This window comes from Lepeophtheirus salmonis, chromosome 11 (assembly GCF_016086655.4).
Source record: "Lepeophtheirus salmonis chromosome 11, UVic_Lsal_1.4, whole genome shotgun sequence".
Classification (NCBI taxonomy): domain Eukaryota; kingdom Metazoa; phylum Arthropoda; class Copepoda; order Siphonostomatoida; family Caligidae; genus Lepeophtheirus; species Lepeophtheirus salmonis.
In genome coordinates this window covers 9,510,274-9,538,174 of record NC_052141.2, presented here as the reverse complement: position 1 = coordinate 9,538,174, position 27,901 = coordinate 9,510,274, and the positions used below count along the sequence as shown (strand labels likewise).

Here is a 27,901-nt window from a genome sequence, read left to right as displayed (position 1 = left end):
GACACTTTTCCTTTTTTTTATCTTCCTATTTTTTCCACTGCCATTATTTCCTTGAAATTTTTTCTTAAAATCTGCAGGATAATTTACAACTGAGGCAGAGGAAGGGAAGCACAAGTGAAGGGTCGAAGCGAGCACATCACAGTTTATGATTGTGATAAATGAATGAAATATGGGGATATATCATATTCACAAACTCATGTTGACTTTCATGGACGAGGTCCCCCATTTTAATCTATAACTATAATAGAACCATTGATTTATGTAAAAGTTTGAATATATCTTTATGCCCTTTTCATGAAAAAATGGACTGTAAATGAATGCCAATGATTCTTTGCACCGAACCCTAGCAGTAGTATCCCACGATTCCTTCGAAATGGTTCGAAACCTACGTTTTAAAGATTGAATAATTGAGATTGGCCAGCTTGCATTCAATGGAAAGGTTGCAGGATACAATAGAGACGTGGATTGAATAGTTACTCCGGCCTTGAATTGGATCCCTTCTGTCCCAAAAGGGATATTAGAAATATGTTTCAAATGTATAACCTCATATAGAATTCCAATAAAAGTGTCCTATATTTTTTGCATTGATTTATTGCAAAATAGCTTTTATACAAGCAAGAAGATACAATAAAAAAACAATTAAACATGAGTATTCCGTCAACACAAAAGTAAACTAGAAGCCTTTTCCTCAAAATTGAGTGTGTATTACGTTTGTATTTCTATTAACAAAGTATTCGTAATATCCATTTTTTTCCTTTTTAACAATTGTGTCTTTGTCAAGAAGCAACATGATCCTAAATGGAAGATTTTGAATCATTTACCTACTGGAACATTGAAAGATGCACAATGTATTTTTATTCTTTTTTAGGAATTTTTTTTTAAATCCATAGCTATTCTTAAAAAATATAAAAAATCAAAAGTAGTTCAGGAAAAAAATAATTTCTTTGCAAAAAAAAAAGTTAAAAAATCTTAAATTATTGGCAAAAAATTTAACTTTTTGGAAAAAAAATTCCAAAATCCAAAGCTATTCTAGAAAAATTAAATTATTGAAAAAAAAAAAAATTCCAAAATCCACAGCTTTATACAAAAAATAGAACAAATTGGAGAAAAAAATTGAATATTTTTCTGTGAAAAATTGTAAACATTAATTTTTTTGTAGAAAATATTGATTTAAAAAAAAAAAGAAGGTATTTACTTCTTAATACTTCTAGCTTTTTTGTAATAAAGTATATAAAGGCTTTGACAACATCACCTTCTTTTTTAAAATTCGGGGTAATCCGACTTTAGAAGTAGTCGGAGAATAATCCAGGGTTTCATTCTAGAAACGAAATTCTGAAGCAGTAGTCAAAGTTGTTTTTTTTTTTTTTGGGGGGCTAATGGAAGTACTACCACCTAGTGTTAAATGAAATAAATAACATACCACTGACGGGGTTAGACTGAAGGGCTGAACCCCCTCCCCCACCCAAAAAAAAACCATTTAAAGTACACAAAACTAATCATTACAATGAAATATTGTATTTTATTTTGAATGGGGCCATTTTAGGGCCAATATAAGTATTTTCAAGTAAATAAAAGTAATAAAACGTTGCTAAAAGGAATATGTTGTATAAGTTAGCCTGGTCGTCCAACTTTTTTTTCTATCTCGAAATTGGAGACAATTTGACAGCAGATTGTTGAAATTCAATCCTTGCAACTTTTTTAATACTAAGGAAAAAATATTCCAATGCTTAAAATATATTATTAGATTGGAAGGAGAGGATCTCGACTTTGTCGAGATATTCGGACATTCACTTTTTACTATGATTATGAAAGTAAATGGAAGGACTCATTATGAGGAGGGTGTTGTGAGTTTGTCTCTTATAACTTACTCTCAGGGAGGGGAGACTCAATGGCAATCCGTGGACGGAGGGATGAGGCCAGAGGAGATCACATCTCATTACGTAAATCACTATAGCCTTTTCTTGTATCTACCATGAACAATTATCATATAATTAGAGGATGAATGTAATAAGTATCATGGAGATGAACTTCTATGACATCAAATCCATTCACTCCTGAAAAAAATAATATTAATATACATAAATAGAAATAGACTGTACAAACTCCATTGATTATCTAATTCTACTTTGAAAAATTTTCAATAAATTGTGATCAGTTTAGTCGAGATCCCCCCTATCCTATTCCAATTAAATATTGTTCGTTTTGTCAACTATCCCCTATTAGTTTCTTTGATTTCGATATAAAAAGACAAAGAAAAAAAATACGGGCAAACTGATACAATTTACCCGGTAAAACTCTATGGTATCTTAATTCCTCTCACGAATTTGAATACAAGGCCTTTAATAGGATATAATATCTGAATGACATATTGGTCTTTATGTTGTATACAAAGTAAAAAAAAAATATTTGGCTTTTCCCTTGTTTTAATTTTTGTTCAAGATTGATTTTATATTGATGCACCCCATATGGTGAATTACAAAAGAAATAAAGATTCATTAAGATTATTACATCTGGATTTTTTGGTAGGATAATGCTCATTGTGGATTGAATAGGGATTATAATACTTCGTTTCTTTTTTACCCCTCCCTCAGTAGTCTTTTATCTTATTAATGTTATATAGAAGTGTATAATCCATGGATCTGATAATATGTCCAATCATCATGTCCGCTTTATCTAATGATTAGCTTATTAATTCCATATCTGTTTTTTTTTTTTTTTTTTGTATATTAATGAAAAATGGTTATTGACTCATCATTAGGGGAGCTTTCAATGCTTTTGAGGGACCATTTTGAGTATCTTAAAGGGCATGTAATTAGTTTAAATATTTTACTGATTCAACTATATAACTCCATACAAAATATTGCCATAAATTACTTTCTAACAATGTGGTTTTATTGAGAGAGTGCCAAAAATTTCAAATATACTAATTGGCATTTCACTAATTAATATTTATTAATAATGACATTTGAAGAAACCGACAGTTCATTTATAAAATTGAATTGGGAAATATAACAAGTCATATGGAACTTGACTTGATTGGAACCTTTATAATAAATAATTCAGAGTTGCAACTCAATATAGAGGCTATGCACATGATGTCACATATACAACCTTTGAAAAGATTATGAACTCCGAGTGGCAAAAACTGAAAGTAGAAACTACTCGCAGTTTCATATGATTTGTATTTAACCACTTTTTGTAAAATGGGATAGTAAACACTAGTGTTGGTTTTCGGTCTGAAAATCCTAGACCGGTCTGAGATCGTTATATGTTTTGTTGGACAGAATTAGTTTGGTCCAACAAAAAAGCTTGGTATGGACTGGTCTCATATAAGAATTCGCTCTAGATCGGTCCAAAGGAAAAAATAGGTTTAGTTCAGTCCCTAAAAAAACGGGCTAGACTGATTTTACAGTTAAATTGTTTATAACATGACATCATATGTTTTTTCATGTACAATGCGTTATACAAAGTTTAAACAGAGATAGCTCAGATTAATTTTTGATTGATCTCATATAAGTAGGCAGTATTTTGTACAAGAGCTTATCGTTGAGATTTTTTTTGGAAAAAATGAACGACAGTTCATCTAGGGAAAAAAATTGGTTATATGAGACCAAAAAAAATCGGTCCATAAAGTGCAACCGAATCTAAATCAATCTACAAAGTTAGACAGAAAAAAATCGGTCCAAATCGGTCTAGAAAAAATAACTTAAGATAGAACCGGGAAAAAATAGATGCTGGACCGAGTCTCAACCCTTGTAAACACCCCGAAATTAATTAAAATGGTTTTATTCCTTTGAATCTATATTTTATTGCCAATAATTCTCAATATGCTCATGAATGATTAAAATTTTATTTCACACAATCCCTCATTTATCATGATAATGCCACTATTAGCTTTTATTAAATATGTAGTAATTTTAAATTGAGGATTAATAAACTTAATTAATTATTTACTAAAAAACTGTACTCTGTTTTTCCTTTTAATTTTCTGCACATCGTTACTTTTATTGTATCACGCAACCTTACATCCAAAAAGAAACTATTTGATTCCTTAAATTTTCACTAAATTAATCTTTCTCAGGAATTTTATTTTGCATTAAAATTTAATATTCTTGCTGTCAAAATATTAAATCTTGTTGGAACTTGAAAGTCATTGTGTATTAATAATTTTTTTAAATAATTTTTTCTCAATGTTTTTTTATCATACAAGTATTTTTGAATGATTTTTTATTTTGATTTACCCGTCTAAATAATCAAGTATAACAATATGTATGTTAAGGGCAATATGGAAAATTGGACATTTAGCCAAATGCCCGTCAGAGCAGTCAATTTGAAGAATACTCGGGCAGTCTATAAAATTTCCAATAGAGGGGTCAATTTAAATTTAATTTTGAGTAATTTGATTACTAAACAATTCAATGCAAACAATTTGATTTGATTAAAATAACATTTCATTGTAAGCAATTTGATAATCTAGTGCAAAGATGTCCAACCTGTGGGTAACGGGCAACATTGCGGCCAACCAAAATTTATTTTTCAAAGCCAAACTGCTTTTTAAAAAAGCTAAACTGCCAAACCTGTTAGAGTTTCAGAAAATAAGTGGTACTGTCAAATATTTTTTCCATGGTTGTACGTATTTTGGAGTTCTACGTGTTCTGATTATATTGCGATAATTTTGCTAAAAAATACTACTTGAAGTGAGAATGAGTAGTATGCCACACCTAAACATAAATGGACCGTAATTTGTCCTGCGATTTACAGGTTGGACATCCCTGGGCTAAATTATCAAATAGCTTCCAATGAAATACTATCTTAATCAAATCATTTATAAAATATTGCCCGTAACATATACACATTTAATAAAATGACATGTTTTTTGCATAAATTACGGTAGAATTATATTCTTTGATCTCAAAGTACTCCGTACAAGAAAATAATAAGAACTGGTAATAAATAATAAATATAATCTAATATATATTTATAATATCAATTTATAAAATCATCGAGTACAGACGTTCTTAAGACTATGCCTGTCGTTCCGTGGAACGAATTTTGTTCGTTTTTATTACTGAGTAATCTTAAGACAAAAACTAATAATCAGTAGTGATGGGACGATTAATCGAAATCCAGAATCGGATAATCAGATGTTTTTTTTCTGGAATCGGCATCGAGAAAATAAGGTTTAATTAGTGATTCTGATTCTTATGGATTATTATTTATTACTTGGGATACTCTATTTTTCTTTTTTGAGTCGATTATAACATGTCAATCTTCCAAGACTGGCTTCTTTACTCTCTGAAATTTAGAATTTATGTTTTCCCACAGGCAGCAGCACTTTTTAGAAACTCGTTGATTTTTGTGCATTGTGTATTCTTAATCCCAGTAATCTTTGATTTTTTAGACTAGTGGGAGTATTGGATATTGCTTGGAATTACGCAGTTAATTAAGCACACACTCAAAAGTCCTCCAAAGACCAATAGACATACGACAAACTTAAAAAGTTAATATAGATTAATTATAATTAATAAAGGAATATTGGGTGGGACCACTATTGAACATAAATCTGAATGGTCAAAATTGATTTTTCAATCTGCTAGCTTCTAATTCATTAGGCATATCCTTTGAGATTTAAGCTTAAATATATTTTTTGTTAATATTATTGGTTATAACTTATAACTAAACTATAGTAAAGTATTGATGTGTAGACAATAAAAAATATTGAATTTCACTTATGACTAATATTCAAATAAGTTTAATTAATTTTTTAGTTAATCTTGGAAAATAAATTACGAAAACAATTTTTAAATTTCAAAATTTAATCATTCTTTAAAAAATATGATTTTTTTATCTGACGAGTTTTTTAGCGAACAAAAGCGTTGGGTGGAGTCACGAGTAGTCAGGTAATTAACGAGTAAAGCTTGTAAATCCTTGAGTGTTTTTTTTTTGTTCTCAAAACTCAAAAATTATCCTGCTGCAAAATTAAAGTCTCGGCACATCACTATAAATAGTATTTACATGAAATAAAGGAAGGCAACTTATTTTGTCAATTGTAATTCTTAGAAATTTATAGCAAAGTTGTATTTTTAAACTATTATTTCAAATATTAAAGAATTGGTTTCGGGATTATTTTTTTGTAATAGCCCAATCCCTAATAATCAGTCATCCCAATAGATTACAAAAAGTTTACAAACTTATGGTATTAATCTTTCATTTTGAGGACAGAACACATCATATTTACGTGTGAATCTGCTCATGAAAAACAGAGATAAATACCGAGGATTTCTCGGGGAGTGATCTTCCATTTAATTTAAGCAAAATTTGTTTTTAGCCGATGCCTAATTACTAGGGTCATAGGCATTTATTACTGCTTGTACATTGTTCCATTCCATATAATTAGAACGAGGTTAGGGAACAAGAAAATGGGTGGCCAAGCACAGGCAGATTTATAAAAGTAATCTCTCACATTCAATTTTGGTGACGTCATTGAGACGAGTTTGGGTTGTTCATACTACATAAAAAGTAAAAATTTGTGGGTACTCGATATTTATGAGAGGATATTTTACAAAATATAATGCCAAAAATACGTTTTTAAATTTTATAAATTATTAAAACATAGACATAACACATGCTAATAAATAATACGTCCTAATATTTTTGAATTTTCATATATTTAATTTAATTAGATTAATAAAACTAAAAGACTCTGTGCAGTGACTATTTGTAGAACCCCAAGAGGTGTGTCATACCAGAAGGACTAGAAATTGAAAAAAAGAGAGGTTTTTATAATAAATCTACTGTTACTACCGAGTCATTTCTTGTTACTTAACCTTGTTCTAGTAATATTGATTCCATCATTTCATTGAAAAAAAAAACAATTAAAATTGAGAAATAAAAAATGGATTTATTACTAGTAACAATTTAATACAATATTTTATTAGGTAAGTAGTCAAGTCTATTCTGAAATTTTCTCATTGTGAGCATCTCAACAAAAATAAGTTGTTAATGTAATAGTTCTTCTTAAAACTTACGATTTAATCTTCCGAAATGTAACCAAATAAGACGATTGATATATTTTTCATATCTCTATGTATTTGTAGAGAGTTAAGGTGTCATATTTTCCTCGCTGCATAAAAAATAGATTTAAGAAGGGTAGAGACTGTTTATAACATTGAAAACAATCTCTACTTTCCAGTGAAGCAACATTTGTTTATTCAAGTGTCCTTTAAAAGTGTTAAGTGCTAATATTGGACTTTAATTAGTTATTTCATCATTTAAGACGCCTATTAAAGTATCCCTTCATTGAGGGCTCTTCACCATCTTCAAGCGCTCCTTTTCACCCTCACTCAGGCTGTGAGTCAGGCTGACGACCTACTTGTAAGATATTTTTATTCTTTATTTTATATTGAGATGGAAGAATACCCTAGGGATCAACCCCCTGAACTATATATATCAAACTGGAAAATATAAAGAAAATGACCTACGCTAAGGTTTTTTTAGATTGTGATTTGTCGATGTTCTTTTATTTTTTGTTTACACATTCGTACATAAGGATAAATCTTATGAGATTCGTAGAGAATGTGAACTGACGTTTCTATTTCCCTCCTACAAAATGTTGGGATTTACACTCTCAACTTGATGATTAGCCTTATTAGTATATATTGATGAACTAGCAATTCTTCAACCGAGTCATATTTACTTTGAGGAAGTAAAGAGTTTTTAAACGTATTTTGAACATATGTGAAGCGATCACAAGAAAGCAACATATGATTGTTTTTCGTAAAATTAAGTTGATGGTAGTTTACCGTTCTTTGTATAACGCTCTACTCAATATTTTAATTAACCCTCTGTAAAGTGTGCAAATTAAGGTTAATTGTTATCAAAATATCCTGCTTAAAAATAATGTAGCTATAATACTTGGTAAAGCTGAACATAATGGGAGGATCCTTTATTATAAATAAAGGATAGCAACTACATAGTCTTGTAAAATCTGAGTTGAATTGAACTGTAAAAATCCCAAATTTCACCAAAATTGTTCAAATTCGTCAATTAAATTTGTGCCTAGTCATTTTGTTTTCAATTAATAGAATATGGATGTGCCTTTATAGAGAGTATCTGTTATCTTCTCCAAAATTTATTTTCAAGTTGTTAAGAGATATTTCATATAGCAAATGGATTTTGCCTCTCAGTATTAGTTATGACCGTTTCTATCAGGACCATATGCTTTTGACTCAAAATAATCCGGGCTCCAAATTGCAAAGATCTAGTGGATATCATTGTCTGAGCCTTCTTTCTCACAATATTACAATAATTATTTTTTAGCTTTGGAGAATTTTGTATGAATAAAATTATAAAATTGCTAGCTACAATGTATTAAAAGGATTAAATATGACTTAGCACTTATAACTACTATTGAATTTAAAAACGTTTACTTGTTTGAATCATATCATTTCCAGTATATCAATCTTAAATTATATTACGAGTGAAATATAAACCTAGCCCTCTGAGTTCAATTGATTTCATTATGAATGTTATATTTTCATTGAATATTTAAATTTAATAATAGGGTTAACAAAAATATGGGAATATTGCCTTTTAGAAAATTTGTAAGTTCATACTTTATTGTTTTAGTTTTTAAAATAAAAATTTACTGAACTGCTATAGTTGCATTATTAAACATCGTGCACGGAAAAATGCCCTGGAGAAAATTGCCTTCGGAACATTGCCAGTTAGTAAAATTGGCCGGGAAAAAATTGCCAGTATTTTGTAATTTTTGTTACAAATTTATTCCATCATTTTATTTAGGAATTTATAAAATATTGATATTTGTTTAAACAAAATTATAATTAATAAAATGTACTTTTATTTACCATTTACTTACAGGATTAGATAAATTATTTCAAACATAAATCCGTTAGATACTCTAACCTTTCTAAAAAGAAAAACAAAAAAAGTAATTCAAAATCGAGTGTATCTATTACAAAATTTAAGAAACAATAATTATTAAATGACTATTCAAATAATGTTATTTGCATTTAACGTAGTATTAGAGAGGTTCCTTGGATGTATTGGAGGAATTGGTGGTAGTTTTTAGCAATCCCATACTACCCGCGGGTCAATCCGAGGACGGAGATTATTCAACCATATTTTTAGTCCCTAAGCTATTTATCCCGCCCCCTCCTCCTCCTTAACAATCCTTTTGATCCATTTCTTAGAAGATTGGATTGAATTTAAAAATTGCAAGGAAACTGTATTGCAATACTACTAATCTCATTAGAAGGTATTCCCTTGGGGAATGGAACAAACGAATATGTTTAGATATTTGTCATAAATAATACTAAGCGAATTTATAATGTGTTATTATTCATCATAAAGTTTGAACAAAATACGGGCAATTTTCTCCAGAGCAATTTTTCTAACTGGCAATTTTCCTCCATTACAATTTTCTCCAGGGCAATCTTCCACGGGTAGTTTTCCCCAAGGTAGTCTGCCTATTACCTTAAACATGCATTATGAAGTCAGAACATATTTTGTTTCAAAATATTTAAATAAATGGTTTTATAATTTAAAATTAAAATAATAATAGAATATATTCTGATCCACTTTTATAAATGGTTTACTTCTATCCAGTTGTAATTAATCTTCATGTTTTCTTGTAAAAGATAAAAGATCGTATGGTTATTACTGATAATGATTCATAAGTTAGCAAATGAATTTCACACCATCAGTGTTATGTTTTGTCTTTTATTTACTTTTATCTCATGACGTAGGGATTTGTTTTAAATAGATAGTAATGTACCTTTTTATTAATTAGAGTTAATTACATCCTTTTAGTAGTAATCCCTTGCAGAATATATTTATTTTAGTGTATGATTGTAAACCCAATCTAAAGGTCTTCTTATTGGCTTTGCTCCGGTCCGTTACCTCCGTATATTGGTAGTGTTCGCAGTACACTACAATCAGATCCAACTATAACATGATTCATCATATTAATTAAATACTTGGCAGTTTAGTTTTGGATTTACAAAATTATATCTTGTGAACTATTAGAACATATATTTACTATATTTTTTATTAAATAATTATCTTAATTTCCATATTTATTTTTTAGTATGACAATATAATTGAAGTTTTTCCACCCTTTTGTTATAAACCTATTTTGACTTAGATTAAATACTCAAATAAAGCATTACTTATTAACATCTTTTTTATGGATATTCTTGGATTATTAAAAAATTACACGTAAATTTAAATACGAAACAAACATACAAATAAATTAATGTTTGGTTTATTATTATTAATATCTAATTTAATATTTTATATGATATTAACATAAATATCTACTAAGTATTTCGTTTTGTTGTATCCCAACAAAAATAAAAATGAAAAAAAAAAATTATACAATTTGTCTTACACAGCTTAATTCCTTCATTTAAAATATCAAGTCCCTAATTAAAATATTAAACGCACAATGGATTTAAGTTAATAAATAATTTATAATATCAAATAAATATTAATTTTTCTTCAATTTTCATTGTTGAATGTTATTTTTCTTTTCATATTTACTATTAAAAATAATACAATTAATCAATTATGGGTTTAATTAGTTAATTAAGATCTCATGTTTTGTTAAAAGAAAATTTAGGAGTAATTTTACCTCTATTAATAGTTTCAAATAGAACTAGCTTACGCACTACTTCAATATTCTAAACTACCTTATAACAAGCAATATCATCTATCACAATACAGGGTGTCCATGATAAATTGGAACTATCTTAAAATTCAACCTGCTTGATAAAAATGGAATTTGAGTGTATTTGTTAATATGAAAAAGTTAGACATGATATTAAACAATAAATTTATTCAACTTTTCCTCCCTCAGCAGCCACCATCTTCTCCATCCTGCCCCTAAAGGATTTGGATGCCCTGATGAGTTCCGCGGAATCGACATCATTCCACTCCCTCGTACTGGAGCCCGGGAACTTTGTGGTGAAGACTGCAGGGACCTCTTCTCTCTCCTGGGCAAGCCACCTGTCATTCTGGAGGTTGTAGCTTCTGTCGACAGTCCAGTTCTTCTCGTCGGAGAAGAAGATGATTCTTCCTCCATGGCTCTTCAGGTCATTGAGGAGACGCTTACCGTTGTTGAGCCTGGTGGCCTTCATGGATGCCGTGAGGATGTGTTGTTTGTTATGACCTGTACCCGAGGTCCTCATTCACAGACTTGGAGACCAGCTGCTTGCACACTCCACGGTTCTTGGCCAACCTGGACAAGGAAGTTCCCGGCGAAGCCTTGATGGACTTACGGAGGCCTTCAAGGAAAACTTCTTACGTTGTGGGCCTTACAACAGACCTTCCCCTCAACCTCCCAGGCATTGAAGACCCGGTACACCGTAGTCTTGGGGTAGTTAAGAAGCTTGTAGATAGCAGAGGGCTTGTGTCCCGCGAGAGCCAATTCGAGGATGGTGTCTCTCCTTGCTTGTTCCATGATGACTATTGTTTGTTGTTAAAACAATTGTGGTGGAAGTTATAGTGTACTGTTCACGCAACCTTTTATATTAGCATGATTTAACCCCGAATCTCCACATTATGGATCTGGATGAAGTTTAAAGTAGTTCCAATTTATCGTGGACCCCCTGTATATACGTTATGAAGACAAAATTAAAACAATTTTAAACAAAGTTAGAAATGACGTAGAATATTTAGATGAAGAGAAAAAACAAACACACTGATATGGAGGGATAAATGCTATTTGTTAAAAAGATGTATTTCTTTCAAATTAATATTTTGCAAGATTTTTTAAAATATATATTTCTGCAAGGTTTACCGGTCCCGTATTTTTTTATTTCCTTCTTCAAATATTTACTGTGCAAATCATACCCTTTGCATGAAAAAGAAATGTTCTTTTCCGTGTGATTTGAACAAGATATTGAAGATAAAAATTATGAAGAATCTTTGGATAAAGGGACGGATGTAGGAGAAGAAATTAAAGTAGGCAAGAAATCGATATGTTGAGGAAAATGAATAATTTTTAATTATTTTTTGGGGAAGTTTGTTTTATTTTTTATTGATTAAAAAAAAAGTTTTCTTTTTTTTCCTTACAAGAAATCAAATGAACAACATTTTTCATATGATATCCAATTCTTTCCTCCGATAATTTTTTTTCTTTAAAATATACTCTTCAGGAATCAAGAAAGGCAATTAACTGGACAAAATTCTGTATTTTAATAAGTTGACAGAAAGAGCTTGTGAACTATCAGACGATTGTTTTACGTGTACAACTCCAGGAGTAGTAGATTTAAAAGTGAATATGTGAGGCCATCACAAGAAATCAACTCCTAAAAAATATATGTCAAAAGGAGAAAAACGGTTTTTCTCTATTTCTAGCTATTTTTGTTTCATACCAAAAGAAAATACTATTCTTGTAACACAGAATTTGAGAACTTTTAGATAGAAATTCCAAAAACGGCAAAAAAACCGTATTGCTTAGTATCTCTAGTTTAATTTGAATGCATTTTTTAAAATTATAATCCTTCAAAAAAGCCCCAATGGCCTCATAAAGATGGCACATCATCAAATCAGATTATAGGGATGAATTAAAATTTATGTTGGTAACATTGGGTTCTTAACCGGTCGTTCTAAAATTCTCCTTCTTCTTATATTTTCAATCTTTCGACGATATCTCTAATATCCAAAATTCGGAGCTTGGAGACGATATATTAAGTGATATGGATGTAAAATTGAAAAATATCTTAAAAATGGTTGTTCCCGCTCTCTAAGGCCATTGCAGCAATTAGGAAACAGAAGTCCTTGTCGGACTTCTAATAATCGGTTTGATTATGAAAGTGCTTCTTTTCGGCGAGATCAATGCCTAGAAATGTATTCTATTTCTCCATTGAGTCATGAAGCCCATGTGTTTGGACATTTTGGTGACTTGGAAAGGAAAGATCAAAAAATATGTCTCACAACTATTTATTCCCTGATGGCCATGGAAAAATCCAGAGTTCAGGGACTTTACACTCATTATTTGAAAAATAATTTCACTCATAAGCAACATAAGTTAACTTGAAATCCATCTAATAGCCCGTACAATCGAAATATCAATGAAAGAAGAGAAGGTATTAAAAAATTTCGCAGGATCATAACGAAGGTTCATTGTATTTTTCTAGCAGGAAGAGTTGCATCTCATTTATATTTCTTCACCAGAGTAGGTTTTCCCGGAGTTTCCCGGGACATTATTCTCTGCTCTTCAGTCTGCATGGCACATGATGAGGAAACTGTCGTTCTGCTTAATGCAAGGCACTGACCTCGCAACTCTTCTGATCGTAGTAGTCTTTTATTTTTCACTCTTGAAGAGCTCCTTGACAGGGAAGACTTTTTTAACTTTGGCATACTGCAGTTAGTTGTAACTAAATAGACAGGTTTTAATTATATTTTTAATAATGATTTTTTTTTAACAAAATTAATTTACTATATTTTAGCTTCTTCTCTAAACCTTATACTCTCCTTTTGGACATTGAACGGAAAATCGAACGGGGTTCACTCTTTCCATTCATTTTTTGAACGAATGAACAACGAACGTGAAAAAAAAATGAAAGATGAACGAAAAAAAATACGCCGTTCATTTTCTTATTGTCCATAAGAGGTAGCTCCTTGACTATTTATTCCAAAGATTACTACATCTGTGTTTCTTGATTATGGCTTTAATTATAATTATTATCTTTGATCGTGGCTAAAATATAGTTTATTTAGACTTTTTTTTTCTCAACCCGTCGCTTCGTTTAATTGCACCATTCAATGGAAAATAAGATAGTCTTCAAAATCACAAATATGTTGTAATGGATCAATTAAAAGATATAATGGACGTGAATGCATTTATTTATCTAGTATTTTGTAAAGTTTTTATCTAATTTGTTTATCTTAAATACATAAATTTCTCCCGACATTAGGCCCTTCAATCTTTATTACTGCCGAATATGAAAGTTATTTATCTTAATTTTTAACATCTTCTTTTTTTCGATATATATCATTAATTTTCTGGAGAGCGTAGAAAGATATTAATTTATTCGAATTTCATAACATACAATCCCATTGCAGGTATTTAAAATTATCAACTTTTACACAATACTGTACTCTGTAATTCTGATAATTTAAATTCAATTATCTTGATGCTTAAGAAAGTTGTGTTATTTTATTGAAATATTATATTTTATTATTTCACAGATTTTGGTGTAGGAAATTCGAGTATACAAATATTATCCCACGCTCTCCAGACCATAAATGATAATTATTAAAAAAAAAGAGAGGTTTAAAACTAAGACAAAGTACTTTCATGCTGTGAAGTAATAAAGATTAAAACTGCTAATTTCGGATTAAAATTGTTGTACTTCTTAGAATCCAATTAAATGGAAACATTACCAGATATTAGATAAATAATTGTTTTTAAGTCCATTATGACTTATATTTGATCCATTACATACTATTTATAATTTTGAAGGCTATTTTGAGATGACTTATTTTCCAGCAGATGGTGCAATTAAACGAAATTTTTATATACTTTGTGAAATATTACGACTTAATCTCCATCAATATAAATGAAATGAATTTGATTTTTCCCATTTAAGTAATGAATGGGAATCCCCAAAACACTTATATACTTCTGTGCACGCCTCCTACAAGTGTTTTTCTCTCCCCGTAAATAGGTATTTTGTAACATACCTACTTTATTTGCTCTATTTTGGGGAAGGTATTACATATAATAGACACTTACATTTATATTTTCATCGTGGACTCAAATCTATGGTACAGAACCAATTCACTGAAGCTCCAAAACACTATAAAAATCTACCTATCATATACATAGCCTTAGACATTTATACTAATGAAAATATAAAAGGGAACTTTGTACAAAAAGAAAACTGTAGACAAGTGTTACAAAATAAAAATATTACTACTGCACGAATATATGTATAGTGTATACCGTCGATATGCACTTATTATTTTTATACTAAGAAAGGCGTTTATTAACTGGTCAGAGCAGTGCATTTAGGTCGGGTTGAAGCCCAAAATATAGGCATGTGATTTGGGACTAATTTCATCCTCTCACACGCCAAGGACACCCCGCTCCATTCCAAAGTCTTGGATTAATGTCTCTGTTATGTATTCCTGACTCCTTTCTTACCATCTCATCTTTTAGTTATTGTTATTATTTAATATATCTATAAAGTACTACCCTCATTCGTCTTCTTATAAATAGCCGTGCATTGTGTATTTTTGTCAGAGTGGTAATGATTATGTATTAATAAGAATATATGCGTGGTCCTATTAAATTATATCTTTAGCCTTATTCCTCCTCCAAGTCTCTTTCTCTCCTTATTTCTCTCAGTCGTCCTGGATTCCTTTATTTAATAGTTTGGGTCTCTTCAACCTCGTCAAGACCCAACAGTCTCTGTAACAATAAATAAGAATAATAAAAAGAGAACCCACCTATCTTGAGATGTTAACACTATAGACAAACTAGGACCACTTTGGGTATATTAGAGATGGACGTACAGTCTGAATTTAGAACTTTTTGAAAAAATCAGCATTGCAATTAAAAACCAATCAGAGGCCTCTAAAAAAAATCAGTCAGATATTTAAAAATGAAATTCGTCTGGGTCTGACAATTTAAGAGCGACCAGACCCTAGTTTTATGGGCGAAACTTGGCCCAATTATAATGTTAGAAAAATTAAGCTTGCCCAGAAAGTTGGGGTTCGATTTGGGGTCACTTTTTTTTCTTCGCACCGATTATGGCACCCTTGAATCAACTGATCGATGACCGTGTTTTTATATGAGAGTTATAATACTATATTAATATGACATAAAAATCTTAATTTTTCACAAAAAAATTATTTGCACAGACTATAATTTTAACTCTTAGCTTGTGGTATATACAAGGAACAAATTTTGAAACTAATGTTTCATATAGCTTGCAATCAAATGTAATTATGAATCCAATTACAAAAGATTGCGAACAAATGATAATTATTTTGTTCATGTTATCAGTTTTTTAACAATTAAAATATAGACCTTTGTACAAATATATAAAGATGTAAAGAGAAACACTTCTAATAAAGGAAGATATATGCCAAATAATCATTAAATAATACGCATAATGCAATAAATATTTTATCTTAAAATGCATGAATTAATTAAATAGTAATAAAAATGTAAATATTTAATATTTAAGATCAACTTAGTTACGATAACTTATTTTTTAAAATTGTATGTAGAACAAAGTTCAAAACAAAAGTTGTTTTTTGGAGCTCAATGAGACTAGATATGGTTTTGAGTTATGCATCCACAAGTAACTGAATAAATTTTCATCTTTTTTCACTTTTTTTTTTCAACAAATGTCAATTTTAAGCAAAGAAATGTCACAAAATGATGCGTTTTATATAAATTTAATACTAAATCACATTGATTATAAGTCATTTCAATTTCCAAAAAATATTTTTTACATCATTTTGTAATATTTCTAATAATGAACTAGATATCTAGAGTTATTTTTTCGTAGACATAATTCTCTATAACTTTTTTGTTTTTGCGCATATCATTTTTTTTTGGTAGGTTTGTGTTCCTCTTTAGAATGTCAATAAATGTTTATTACTACTTTTTTCACAAAATTAGTGCAAAAGAGTTTTACGCAATTTTCTTCACTAATTTATATTTGATATTTTCAGACTAAATATAAGTTGGACTTCTCATTTTGACAATTTTTTTGATTCATACGTCTTGGTTTATTATTACCAGTTTATCACACTATTTTTTTTATAATTCTTAATTAAACATATATATATATAGAATACAGGCGCTGTATTTATTTAATTATGATTCTTGCCCGCAAAGAAGGGGTCTAATAATTAAGAAGAATTAGGATTGACAATTGTCAATTTTCAACCTCCCTTTTTGACTCGAGCAACGCAGGATAACCCTGTGCCAGGTTTAAAATAAATTATTCATTTAAAACGATTGATCTATTTATTTTGTTGCAATTTGTACAATCTGATGTTAGGTGCAACTAATAACAAATGCCATGATGCGCACAAAGTATATGGTAATGGAAATAAATATGTTTTATGAGTCAACAGATTCCTTTCAATCATCTGAAACCTTATTTGGCGTCTTTGTGCTCTTCAATAGCCATTTGAATTTCATAGTTTTTCAAAACAAGAGTGACTCATTTTGTCTCCATGTTTTTGAGCTTATCTCCAAAACGGATTTGTTGATTCTTTCTCGCACAGTTGATATCTTGTGTTTCCTTTTTGATTTTGGCAAGATGGTTGCCTGCATTATTTACCATTTTTGAAGAGCCGCACTATATATACTTTTCATGACTCACAATCATCCTCTAACATGAGTTCTAGATTATGTATACGTTTTTTTATCCTCGAGCTATAGAGTTGCCTTTCAACAATAAAAGTTATCTTTTATACCCGTTCCAAGACCTGCATTAGCAATATACCAGGTGTAGAAAAAGTAATGAGACCTTCTTTTGGTGAAATCCACATAAATTAAGTATATTTCTTTTTCTAGGAATCACCTGGGCGCGAACGTACGGACATTGAATTCAAGAGAATAACTTTTCACGAGTGCGTTGTCCATGAGCTATGGTGATTCCATTTTACTCGTATTTGACACAGTTCAAGTTTTTAGTATAAATCATTTAAAACAAAAATTATCAGCACTTTGTCTTAAAAGAATATTACAGTATTTAAACAAAAGTATTAATCTATCTATCGGTTTGTTATTTTGCATCTCATACCCAAACAATTTGACTGATATACAGGATGCAACCCTTATATCACAAAGTACACAAATTTTTTAAATGGACTTGCTTCTAAACTTTTATGCCTTGGTAAAAAAATTTTAGAATATAAATGACAAATGAAAGCTGAGTAAAAAAAAAGTTATGAAATGGGATTCTCGTTGGCAACACGTTATCAAACAGAACATGGCTACTTTGCTTAAATCAAATGATTGTAACACGTCTTATAAAGCATTGAAATTAAGCGGGAAATATGTACAAAATTTTTGTATGCATAAGGAGTTTGAGACCTCGTTTCACTTATTCTACAAATGTGAAAAAATTACCTTAATTCTTAAGATGGGGGAGGAAAATAACAGAATGAACTTTGAGGCGAGACTGAGTCCCTCGGATTGGCACATTGTAACGCCCTAAGGAGGTAAGGATAAGTGTAAGACAGAGTGACTAAAACACAAAGTATTAAGTATTTTATATGCAGTGAAGTACACGCTCCCTTCGTGCCTCCACGATTACGTCACTAAGGCAATAAAAATCCTCAACTCCTTCTCCATTGATGGCAAATTCTAATACACAATAATAAATGTTTACTTATAATTATTTGACAGAACTAGCTGAAGATCCATTTTTCATAATATGATTTGCTTATCAGATCTCAGGTTTTGCCGGTTTTTCTTTTGTTTTTATTCTTGTGTTTTTGACTTATTTTTAATTAAACATGCAAATATCGTTTCTCCTTTTATTTATTTTTTTAATTTATTGAAAAAAACTTCAAATATCTATCATTGTACACAAAAAATTAAGTTTTTGAAAAAAAAAAATCAAAAATTAAATTGCAAATATTCACAGACAGTCAAAATGGGGAAATAATTTTTTTTTTGAATTTTTTGTTGAAAAATTAAATTAAATTTATTGTAAAAAAAAATCATATATTTAATTTACTTGCAAAAAACTCTGAACGCCCTGAGACTCAAACTTACCAAATCGGCACCTCTTATTTTGATACAGTTGATAAAATAAGTATTTGATCCTTTGTAGATCCTGTAAGTTTGCCCAGTGACAAAGCAAAGATGGGCCTATAATTTTAATAGTAGTTTTTTTAACAAGGTAAATCTGAATATGAACAACAAAATGTCTGGAGAAAGACAAATCTTGAGTATAACCTTAAGAACACCATCCCCAACAGACAAGCATGACGGAGGAAACATTATGTTTTAAAGGTTATTATACTAACGGTAAAGGAGAACTCCACTTCATCGAAGGGAGGGTAGGCAAAGAAAGCAAACTCCTTCTCATAGATCAAGGTATTGAAAATGTGTCTCGTAATTGGTCTTTTTATTACAACAATGACTCAAAACATACGACCGTGTCAACAAAGGAGTAATTCAAGAAGGTCCTAGAGTGAAACAATTATTTTCCAGACCTCACTCCCATTTTAATCTTTATCAATGAGGAGACTTACAAAATCGGCAGGGGACCAAATACATATTTTCTCCATTGTTCTTAAAGATTTGATCAATTTGATTAGTTTTTAGTTCAAAATATACAAATAGTATCAATATTACTGCTGCCAAACCAGCCGTTGTAGAGCCATACAATCTTTGCAGAAATAGCTACCATTCATTTTTCTTTAAAAAAAGTTTATTTCTGCAAATAAAACCCTTCAAAAATATTTTTTTTTATGTCAACATGCTTTTTATGATTATTGGGTCGTGTCTAATTGTAAAGTAATTTATAAAATGACATATTTTTTTGGTTGAAAATAAGTATTTATTCATCCTTATTTCTGTATTTTCTCGTCCTCAAAAAAAACCCCAAAAAGTGAAACATAAAATGTTGAAGAATTTCATATGATATATATTAACACAAAAACACTTTATAACAAAATTTTATAGTATTTACAATACCGCCCAATATTTTATAGGGATATTTTGTTCAATTATATACATAGTATTCAACTTGAAGGATAAATTGGGATACGTGAGAGTGTTGACAATAGTTTAAATCCTTTAATTGGTCTATAAGACTTGATTTGTCTACGATATGGCCTTTCTTATATACTGATAAATTTTATTTTATATATTGTGATGATGATTTTTTGTTAATCATACTAATTTCTTATTATAAATTGATGAGAAATTATCAAAGAAAGCAAATTAATTCAGACACAAATTTGAGAAAAATGATATTTCTCATTTTCTAACCACACACATATAAAGAAAGAAATCGTTGATATGTCATAAACATATCACAGTTCAACAATAACATTGGGGACCACAAAATTTCTACGAATAAAATCATACCAAGTATATAATTTATCTTTCAGCGTAAAATCCAAAACTGATCTCAGTTTTTCTTTCAATAATCTGAATTCTGAAATATTGGGATTGTACTAATTCGAGAGTATTATCGTTCAAAGACATTTTGATCATTTAGACAATCACCAAATTGAAGTATGATGAATTAAATTGATGTAAATGGGTTTTTATGATTATTAAAATGTTTTCATTGATTCTGTATCTTGTTCTGAACTCGACATATTTCAATTTTTTGGAAGAAAAATGATGAAAAACGACACTTTTCGGTAGACCTATTCAACTTATTCATCATTCATAGTGATAAGAAATATCAAAGCTTATATTATAGAAAAATATAGCAATAATGTAATTCTTTAATATCAGTTGTTCATTATAGCTTCATTACTATGCATATACCCGTCTTCTTTTAATCAGGACAAAAACCTTATGCACTTTTGTGTATTTTGTGCAGTTTTAAATGTTAAAATAGAAACGCTTTTGCGATAAAAGCACTTGGGTGCACAACTTGATTTGTTCACAAATTCAGAAAACTTATCGAGCAGGACTTATCTCACTGACCATGATTTCTTCAGTGCCTTGTTTCCTGGAAATGGCAAAAATCGTACAAAGATCAGCTTTGTTGAAGGAAAAAATGAGATTAATCCTGACCAATTGATGAATGCATGGTATGACAGTATCAAAGTAACATCCCGTTCAACAGACCATCGTGACATCAATGAAGACTAACAGTACCACAGCTATACCTGTCGGAAGAGACAGCTTCTAACCCCATACAACAGGGAGAAAGGGTCACCCGAACCAAGGCTTTGGTCAAACTAAAACAGAAGCTTTCAGTGAAAGATCTTAAGAATAAAAATATTTATGTCAAACCAGAAAGTTTAGCTTGAGGAACAATAGATGCGCGGGAAAAATTCCATATAATATGTTCATAAAAGTCAAGTACTCAAAGCAAGTTATTGCTTGGTGTTGTTATCAGCAAGGGTCACGTTATACCACCCTTCATCTTCAAACAGGCCTGAAGGTTAACGCCAAGGCGTTGTTTTGCATTCCAAAGTCTTTCCTTGGATCGGCAGCATCATGAATGAACGACCTTGGATCTGGAAGCAAGACATACCAGCAAAAGTACATATGATCTTCTTGATTCTTAGAATATGATGTACGTTTCGCTTTTCTCGACCTTCTTGCCTGACATACGTGGTTTTTTTTGTACCGTTAGTATTTCATTAGATATGTTTTTAAGAGTTAGATCTTTTATGTATTAAATGTTTTTAGATAGATTTTTTAGTGACAAGAAAGATTTCGTTTTGTCCATCTTCTCGTTTCTCTAGAAAATTAGTTGCCAATTAATAAATAAATAAAAATCCTCTCCCATCAAATTAATTTACATGTGGATTATGGATTTTATTTTACCTAGAAAAAGATTAAAAATATTCGAATCAAAAATTTTTGAAAGCAAGATCTGATACAGAAAACAATATTTACATATTCATTATCAACTTCTTAAGTACTTTTTTAATTGAATATGGAATTTAAAGGATTAATTTTTGTTGAATTGTTTAATTGACATAAGACAATCTATATATTTGAAGTTTCGTTAGACAAATGTTTGACTACACATAACAGATCACAACTTTATTTTTTTAGGATCTTATATTTGTATTTCTTTGCAATCAAAGATCGTCGTAAATTTCAGAATGTTTGTTTGAAATTAAACTCTACATCTAGATGAATTTACTATTTAAAGGAATAAAAAAATATTTTTATCTTACTTTTAAGGAAATTTTATTCGATGTACCGACAATATCAACAAAATATGTTATAAATATGTATTTCTTCATCATTTGTTGGCAGGAAGGCCTTTGTGGGGAAGTTCCATAGGCTATGGTGGGATTGAGACAGGGCCTGGTATTTTTACCAGTGTAGGGGGAAAAAAGACAAAGGAAAAATCGGCAGGAGAAGATAAAGGAAAAGTGGATAAATGGAAGACTCTTTTAAACTGATACAATCTCCAATATAATATGTATTTGGATAAAAGAAAAATGATCAAACACGACAGTGGTTCGAATGAAAAAAAAAGCTAATAACTTCATTCTACCGTTACACATGGATTGATGAAAAAGCATTAGCAAAATATATATTGAGAAAAACAAGGCACCTGAAATTTTAGAAGGCTGGAATTTCTGTCCTGAGAAGGTAGTCCATTCTACTCAAAGTCCACTTCTTTCGGTCTTAATGATTGAAGAATAATCTTGGGATTGAGCAATTGTCAAATTAAAAGTACATCTTAAATCAAATTTGTCTCTCTTAGAATGATTCAATTGTTTAAATGTGTTGTTCATTTTATATTTTAGTTTTATGGTAATAATTTCAAATTATTGTAATACCTATTATTAGTATTTGTAAATAACATATCTTATTTTTATTTCACATCCAGAGCCTAATATTTGAATATAAAGGTGAATGGATCCTGTCATAGTTTCAATCCCTCATTTTTGAATATATTTATTGTTATATATAATGAATGAAGATCGATCTAAGCAAATGAAAATCACATCTAAATTAAAAATGTGTTGCTCCACTTATCTAAATGTTTGTGTGTATTATGTTTGATATGTTTCAACATTCAGATAATAATTAATGTATCATATTCATGGTGTGATAACCCTAATGAAAAAATATTACTTTATTATATTTACATATCCGACATTAAGTCTCTTATTTTATTCTATTAGAATTGTAGTGTTTGGGAGATAAGATATTCAAACATTTATTTTTATCACAAATTGATAGATGTAACTTTTATGATTATGTAAATTCTCTTAAACAACTTATTGCTTTTTCCATGGATTTATATTTGATTTAAATTTGTTGAAAATTATACATCTTTTAAACATACATAAGCAGAAAATAAGGATCGAAATCACTAATTTGTTGATATATGTATATATATATTTTTTTTCTTCATAAAAGGACATTTTAAGTGCCTTTGAAAAATTATGAGTGTATTTAAGATCACCAGAAATGGACCATTACCCACTATAATAATAAAAAAAGATTTTATTCTTCTGTAATTGAAACTTAAAACTAGAGTTTAATAGACAAAAATATTTTAAAAATACCAAACTTTTAAAGTACAATAAAGTTAAAAGAAATATAAGGCACCTGAAATCTTGAGGGCCTGAAACCTTTGCATTGAGTTGTCCCCCATCATGCCTACCAAAATTAACCCAATTAAAGAATTAAATGATTGTAGAATACATTTTTAAAGCCGTTTCTATCGTCATTAAATATGTATTTACATTGATTAAATAAATAAATTAATCGATGGAATTAAACATTGACAAAGGAATTTATATTAATATTTGTTTTACAAGTTAATGAAATTGGTTCCAGATTATCTTTCTAAATTGAAATGAATGAATATATAGAGTTCTAATATTCATATTCTTTGATAAATATAACTGAAGACCATTTTTTTTATTTATTACAATCCTAGTTAAATATTCGAATTTTATTTTTTTCATACTAGAAAAATACACTCGTTGAAAGAACCTATAAGTGCCTTGTTATAGTTCCTTTAACTTGGCTGGATACATTGGAAGTATGAATTCATAGTTCTAGTCATACAACTTTGAGGATTCGAACCTTTTAGGTAATTACGTACTTCTACCTGCTTCGTTCTCATTGGACAAGAAAGAAGGTTTATGAAGAGACGAAGACCATCCTTCAACTGCAATGTCAGATTGATCCAACTGTACTTAGCTTTACAGTTTTCCTCGCACTCTCCGGCGACTTGACCTTTGAATAAGTCCCCGAATCATCTCATTGGTTTGTTGCACTACAGCATACCACCTCTTCTTTTGACACATGCCAAACTGGAACATAACGAAGAGTAAATCCGTGATCTTGCATAATGTTATGCTGCTAATGCTTGTTTGTCAATCCATGAGTAACGGGAGAATGAAGGGATAAGTTCTTCTTCCATTCGAACCATTGTCATGTTTTTTTATTTATTTTTATTTTAACTTATTACAATTTAATATTGGTGATATGTAAAAGAATCTTGGCATTTTTTCTACTTATATAATTTCCCCTTTTTTTTCTCCTACAAATTTTTTCCTTGACATTTTGGCTTAAAGCCATTTTGGTTGTAGGTAATTACGCCAAAATATACAGATAATTAAGAATTATACGTCCTTATGATTATTGTTGTGGTTGAAATTGATGTTTCCATTGAATTACATCAAAACAAAAAGTATCATATTTATTCTTATAAAATGCATTAAATGTTTGTTTTCTATTAGAATAATCTATCATGTTGAGTAATAATTGAAAACGGAGAAACAGGTGAGTATCCCTTCACTTCTTCTTTTCGAATTGTTGCTGTAATTATTTATTATTGTTTTTTCATATTATACTAATTTTATTACCTATTAATTTTCTGGTTTGAATTCATTATGTAGGTAGAATTTTTTGGTTAATGCATTGATATTTCAGGGCATAATTCCATCATTTTTCCGACAGAAAACAACCATTTAATGCATATTATAGTTATAAACATGACATATTTTGATTAAAAAAATCAAAAGAAACATCAAACTATTAATCGAAAATAAGGGAGAACTACGTCTAATAGGAAAATGGCTTTAAGGCAAAATATACTAAGGAGACATGGTTTATGGCAAAATGTCCTAAGGCAAAATAGTGTAGGGGGAAATATTTATTTCACAATTTACACCAAAGATGGGCGAGAATTCTTCTTTTAGAGGAAAATGTTAATAATCCCTGGTCTGGCTAAATAATAAACAAAAAGGAAGAACGAGCACACGCATCAACCGGTTTTCCTTTTCTAATCAGTAAACTTATTTTATTATTTACATGGATCCCTTCTTTATCGATGAAATATGCATTTTAGTTTTTCTCATTTCCTGAAAAAAAAATTATTTAGTGGAATCTCCAGAAATACACATTTTTAAACTTTGGATCCTGTTTGTGTATAGTTCATTTTTCTAATACACTCCAAAATTTATAATCATGTTAACTTATTCCTTTAAATCTATATTTTATGATCAATTTACTTTTTACTTTGATCCTTCGACAATATATTTATATTTCAGTGTGTAATATCTTGTTTTCGATTTATTCATATTTTAAACACATATTATATCGAGGTTTAGTGGATTAAGTAAAGTGTTTTGGTTCAAATAAGACGGGGTTGTTGAAATCAAATACAATTTTAGCCTCAATTTTCGATTGCAAGTGCATATTCGAAGCAATTTATATATTTTTTTTAAATTTATGGCAAATACTCAATTCGGCTTACTCTACATTTTCGAATACTTCATTACTTTTTTTCTTCATATTTATCAAGTATTTATACTTTATGTGTTGATACATTTTGTATGTTCCATGAATCAAACAGTAATTTGTACTACATGGTTCAGGGTACTGATGGAGACATAGGTGGGGGGTGAGGGATTAGGACCCATCAGTTCTTGCAAATTTTACAGGGTACTGAGCCATATCTGAAAAAATAAAGGGTTTGTAAGGATACGGTACTTCACAATCTCTTGGTACGGATATGGAATCAAAGAAAATTGAAGGTTTTGCATCCCCGTCCCGTTCATTAATCAAAGGTTGAAAAGTGAGCACCACGGGGAGTAAGCAGTATGATTCTCTCATCGGAACAAAAAATAAGAATTTATAGTACTTTACACAGAAGAAATATATCTGTAAAAACAGTTTTATAAAATCCATAGTATAATCAAGTTAAGTAATTGCATTTCTTTAAAAGACTAATAAAGGAACAAAAATCCTTCAAGGAATAATGATACCATAGTAATAAAATAATAACCAAAAACTCATTAATTAATTGAAATACTGTTCAAACCCATTGGTGCATTAAGTACTTTTTTATGTGAGGTTAAGATAGAGGTGTATAATTTGTTTGTTTGACAAAGTGTACATGTGACAAATGTACAGGGTGCGAGAGCAAGATTTGCCAGTCGATTTAATAACATTTTAATGCATTTTTTTAATGAAGACGTTCTGTGATTTTTTATAGTCATGTGATTACGTCATGTTTCTGTTAATTTTCCCTAATCAGTGTTCTGAACATTAATTGGTTGAATTATAATTAGCTCTGTTTAAATATTAACATTTATGGACAATCATTGAAGAGTAGTTTCACTGTTAGTAAGAATTAGATAACTACAAACTGATTTGAGCCCTCACAATTAAGGGAACGCGTGAAATCCTCTATTATAAAAGTTAAAATATGAGCTTATTCACTTTTAGCTTTCAACGTTCAAAGAAATTAATGTTCCGTTCCTTTTACGGAACGTGCGTTCTGTTCAGAAACCTTCCAAAAAAACATCGATGAAATCGTGGGAATCAATGTGAGGACCCTCAGCAATATCCAGGATCCCAAGAACGTTTTTTAAGAGACGTTTAGAGCTCTAGCAAGTCAACTACCGACTCAAACCCCCCTGAATACTTTTGGTGAGGCATCATCGACGGGATCACATATGCAAACCTCCACCGAAATGTGAACATCCTGAAGTCCACCATCTTCTAGGTCTGGTCCAATTACTCTGAACATTTTGATTAAAGTTTTTCTTTGAATTATTTTTAGCATATGATTACGTCATAAATTGGCTTTGTTTTGATGTAGCGTTTGTTTTGAATATACAAACAAATGAGTGAATAAGAGGCAAAAAGGCGTCGTGTATCCAGCTTCCCTGACAGACATATAGCCCAAAAAACATAGCTGCCACCATTGAGTCAATGTGAGGACCGTTTGCAATATACAGCATGGCAAAAACTTTTGCATAGGGACACCCAGAACTCTTCGACCAAAGCTTAACGGATTTGTGTCCCAAGGACAAGGCTTCCCCCTCATCCCCTACTAAAAAACCCCTTGATTATTATTTGTAAGGGACCATTGAAGGCATCAAATAAGCCATCCTTCACGGAAATGTGCATGATCTAAAGTCCACCATCTCCTAGGTCTGAGCCAACTACCCTGAGGACAAAAATGTCTAATCCCTTATCCTCTTCATTAAAAGTGTTGAGGATGGCATTGCTTGTAATGAAGGCCATATATAATTTAGGTATAGCCTATGTGATTTGCCAACATTTTGTTATTTATATATATTTTTTAAATTAGTAAAGTTTAATCAAGAGTTTGGATTTTGTTCAATGCAAAGTTTACCTTCCGCACCTTGTATATATATAAAAGAACAGCAGTACAAAATAAAAGGGAAGAAGGGGAAAGGAAAAGGAAGAATAATATTCTTCTCTTCTCCTTTTTTTCCCCCTTTCTTTTTCTTCCTCCTATTTCTGTTCTTCTTTCTTTAAATCAAACCTTTTAGTGTTCATTGACAGAAAAATAATAAATATTTGTTCTCATCATAAAACTCCACTCATATTCATTTGGATTTTGTAAAGAATTTATAATAGTTTATTTGTGATTAAGAAATAGCTTTGAGTCAAAAAAGGGTTCATCAATTTACATGGTGCAGGTAATTTTACAGATTGTTATTTCTTAGTTAGATATATATTACCTGCATGTGTAATTAGAAGCGTATATGTATAATCTACAGAGTTAGTAACTCTTTAGTCACAAATATACAGAAATACATTGATAACTTACTCAGGATTTAGTCAAAAAGTTTAAGAAACAAATTTCCGATATTTTTTATCTCTCTAATCAATAAAATGTATATATATTTTATTTTGTTTGTGTGTGTTGAAATGAAATCAAAGTTTTGCTTGAAGAGTGAT

The 27,901-nt window shown here is 30.1% G+C and overlaps 1 protein-coding gene across 2 annotated transcripts in view; it reads left to right on the top strand.

Moving 5' to 3' along the window:
* The first annotated feature begins 7,077 nt into the window (after positions 1-7,077).
* LOC121125995 (sodium-dependent glucose transporter 1A) overlaps positions 7,078-27,901 on the top strand; it is a 61,978-nt gene continuing 41,154 nt past the window's right edge. The window contains exon 1 of one of the 2 annotated variants that reach the window (XM_040721275.2): positions 7,078-7,374. Coding sequence is in view for 1 of the 2 variants with exons in the window: in XM_040721273.2 (XP_040577207.1) it covers positions 27,631-27,639 (9 nt within the window). In the remaining variant the exon portion in view is untranslated. Of the gene's footprint in view, positions 7,375-27,415; positions 27,640-27,901 lie in introns of those variants that run through there. The other variant, XM_040721273.2, reaches the window with a different exon arrangement.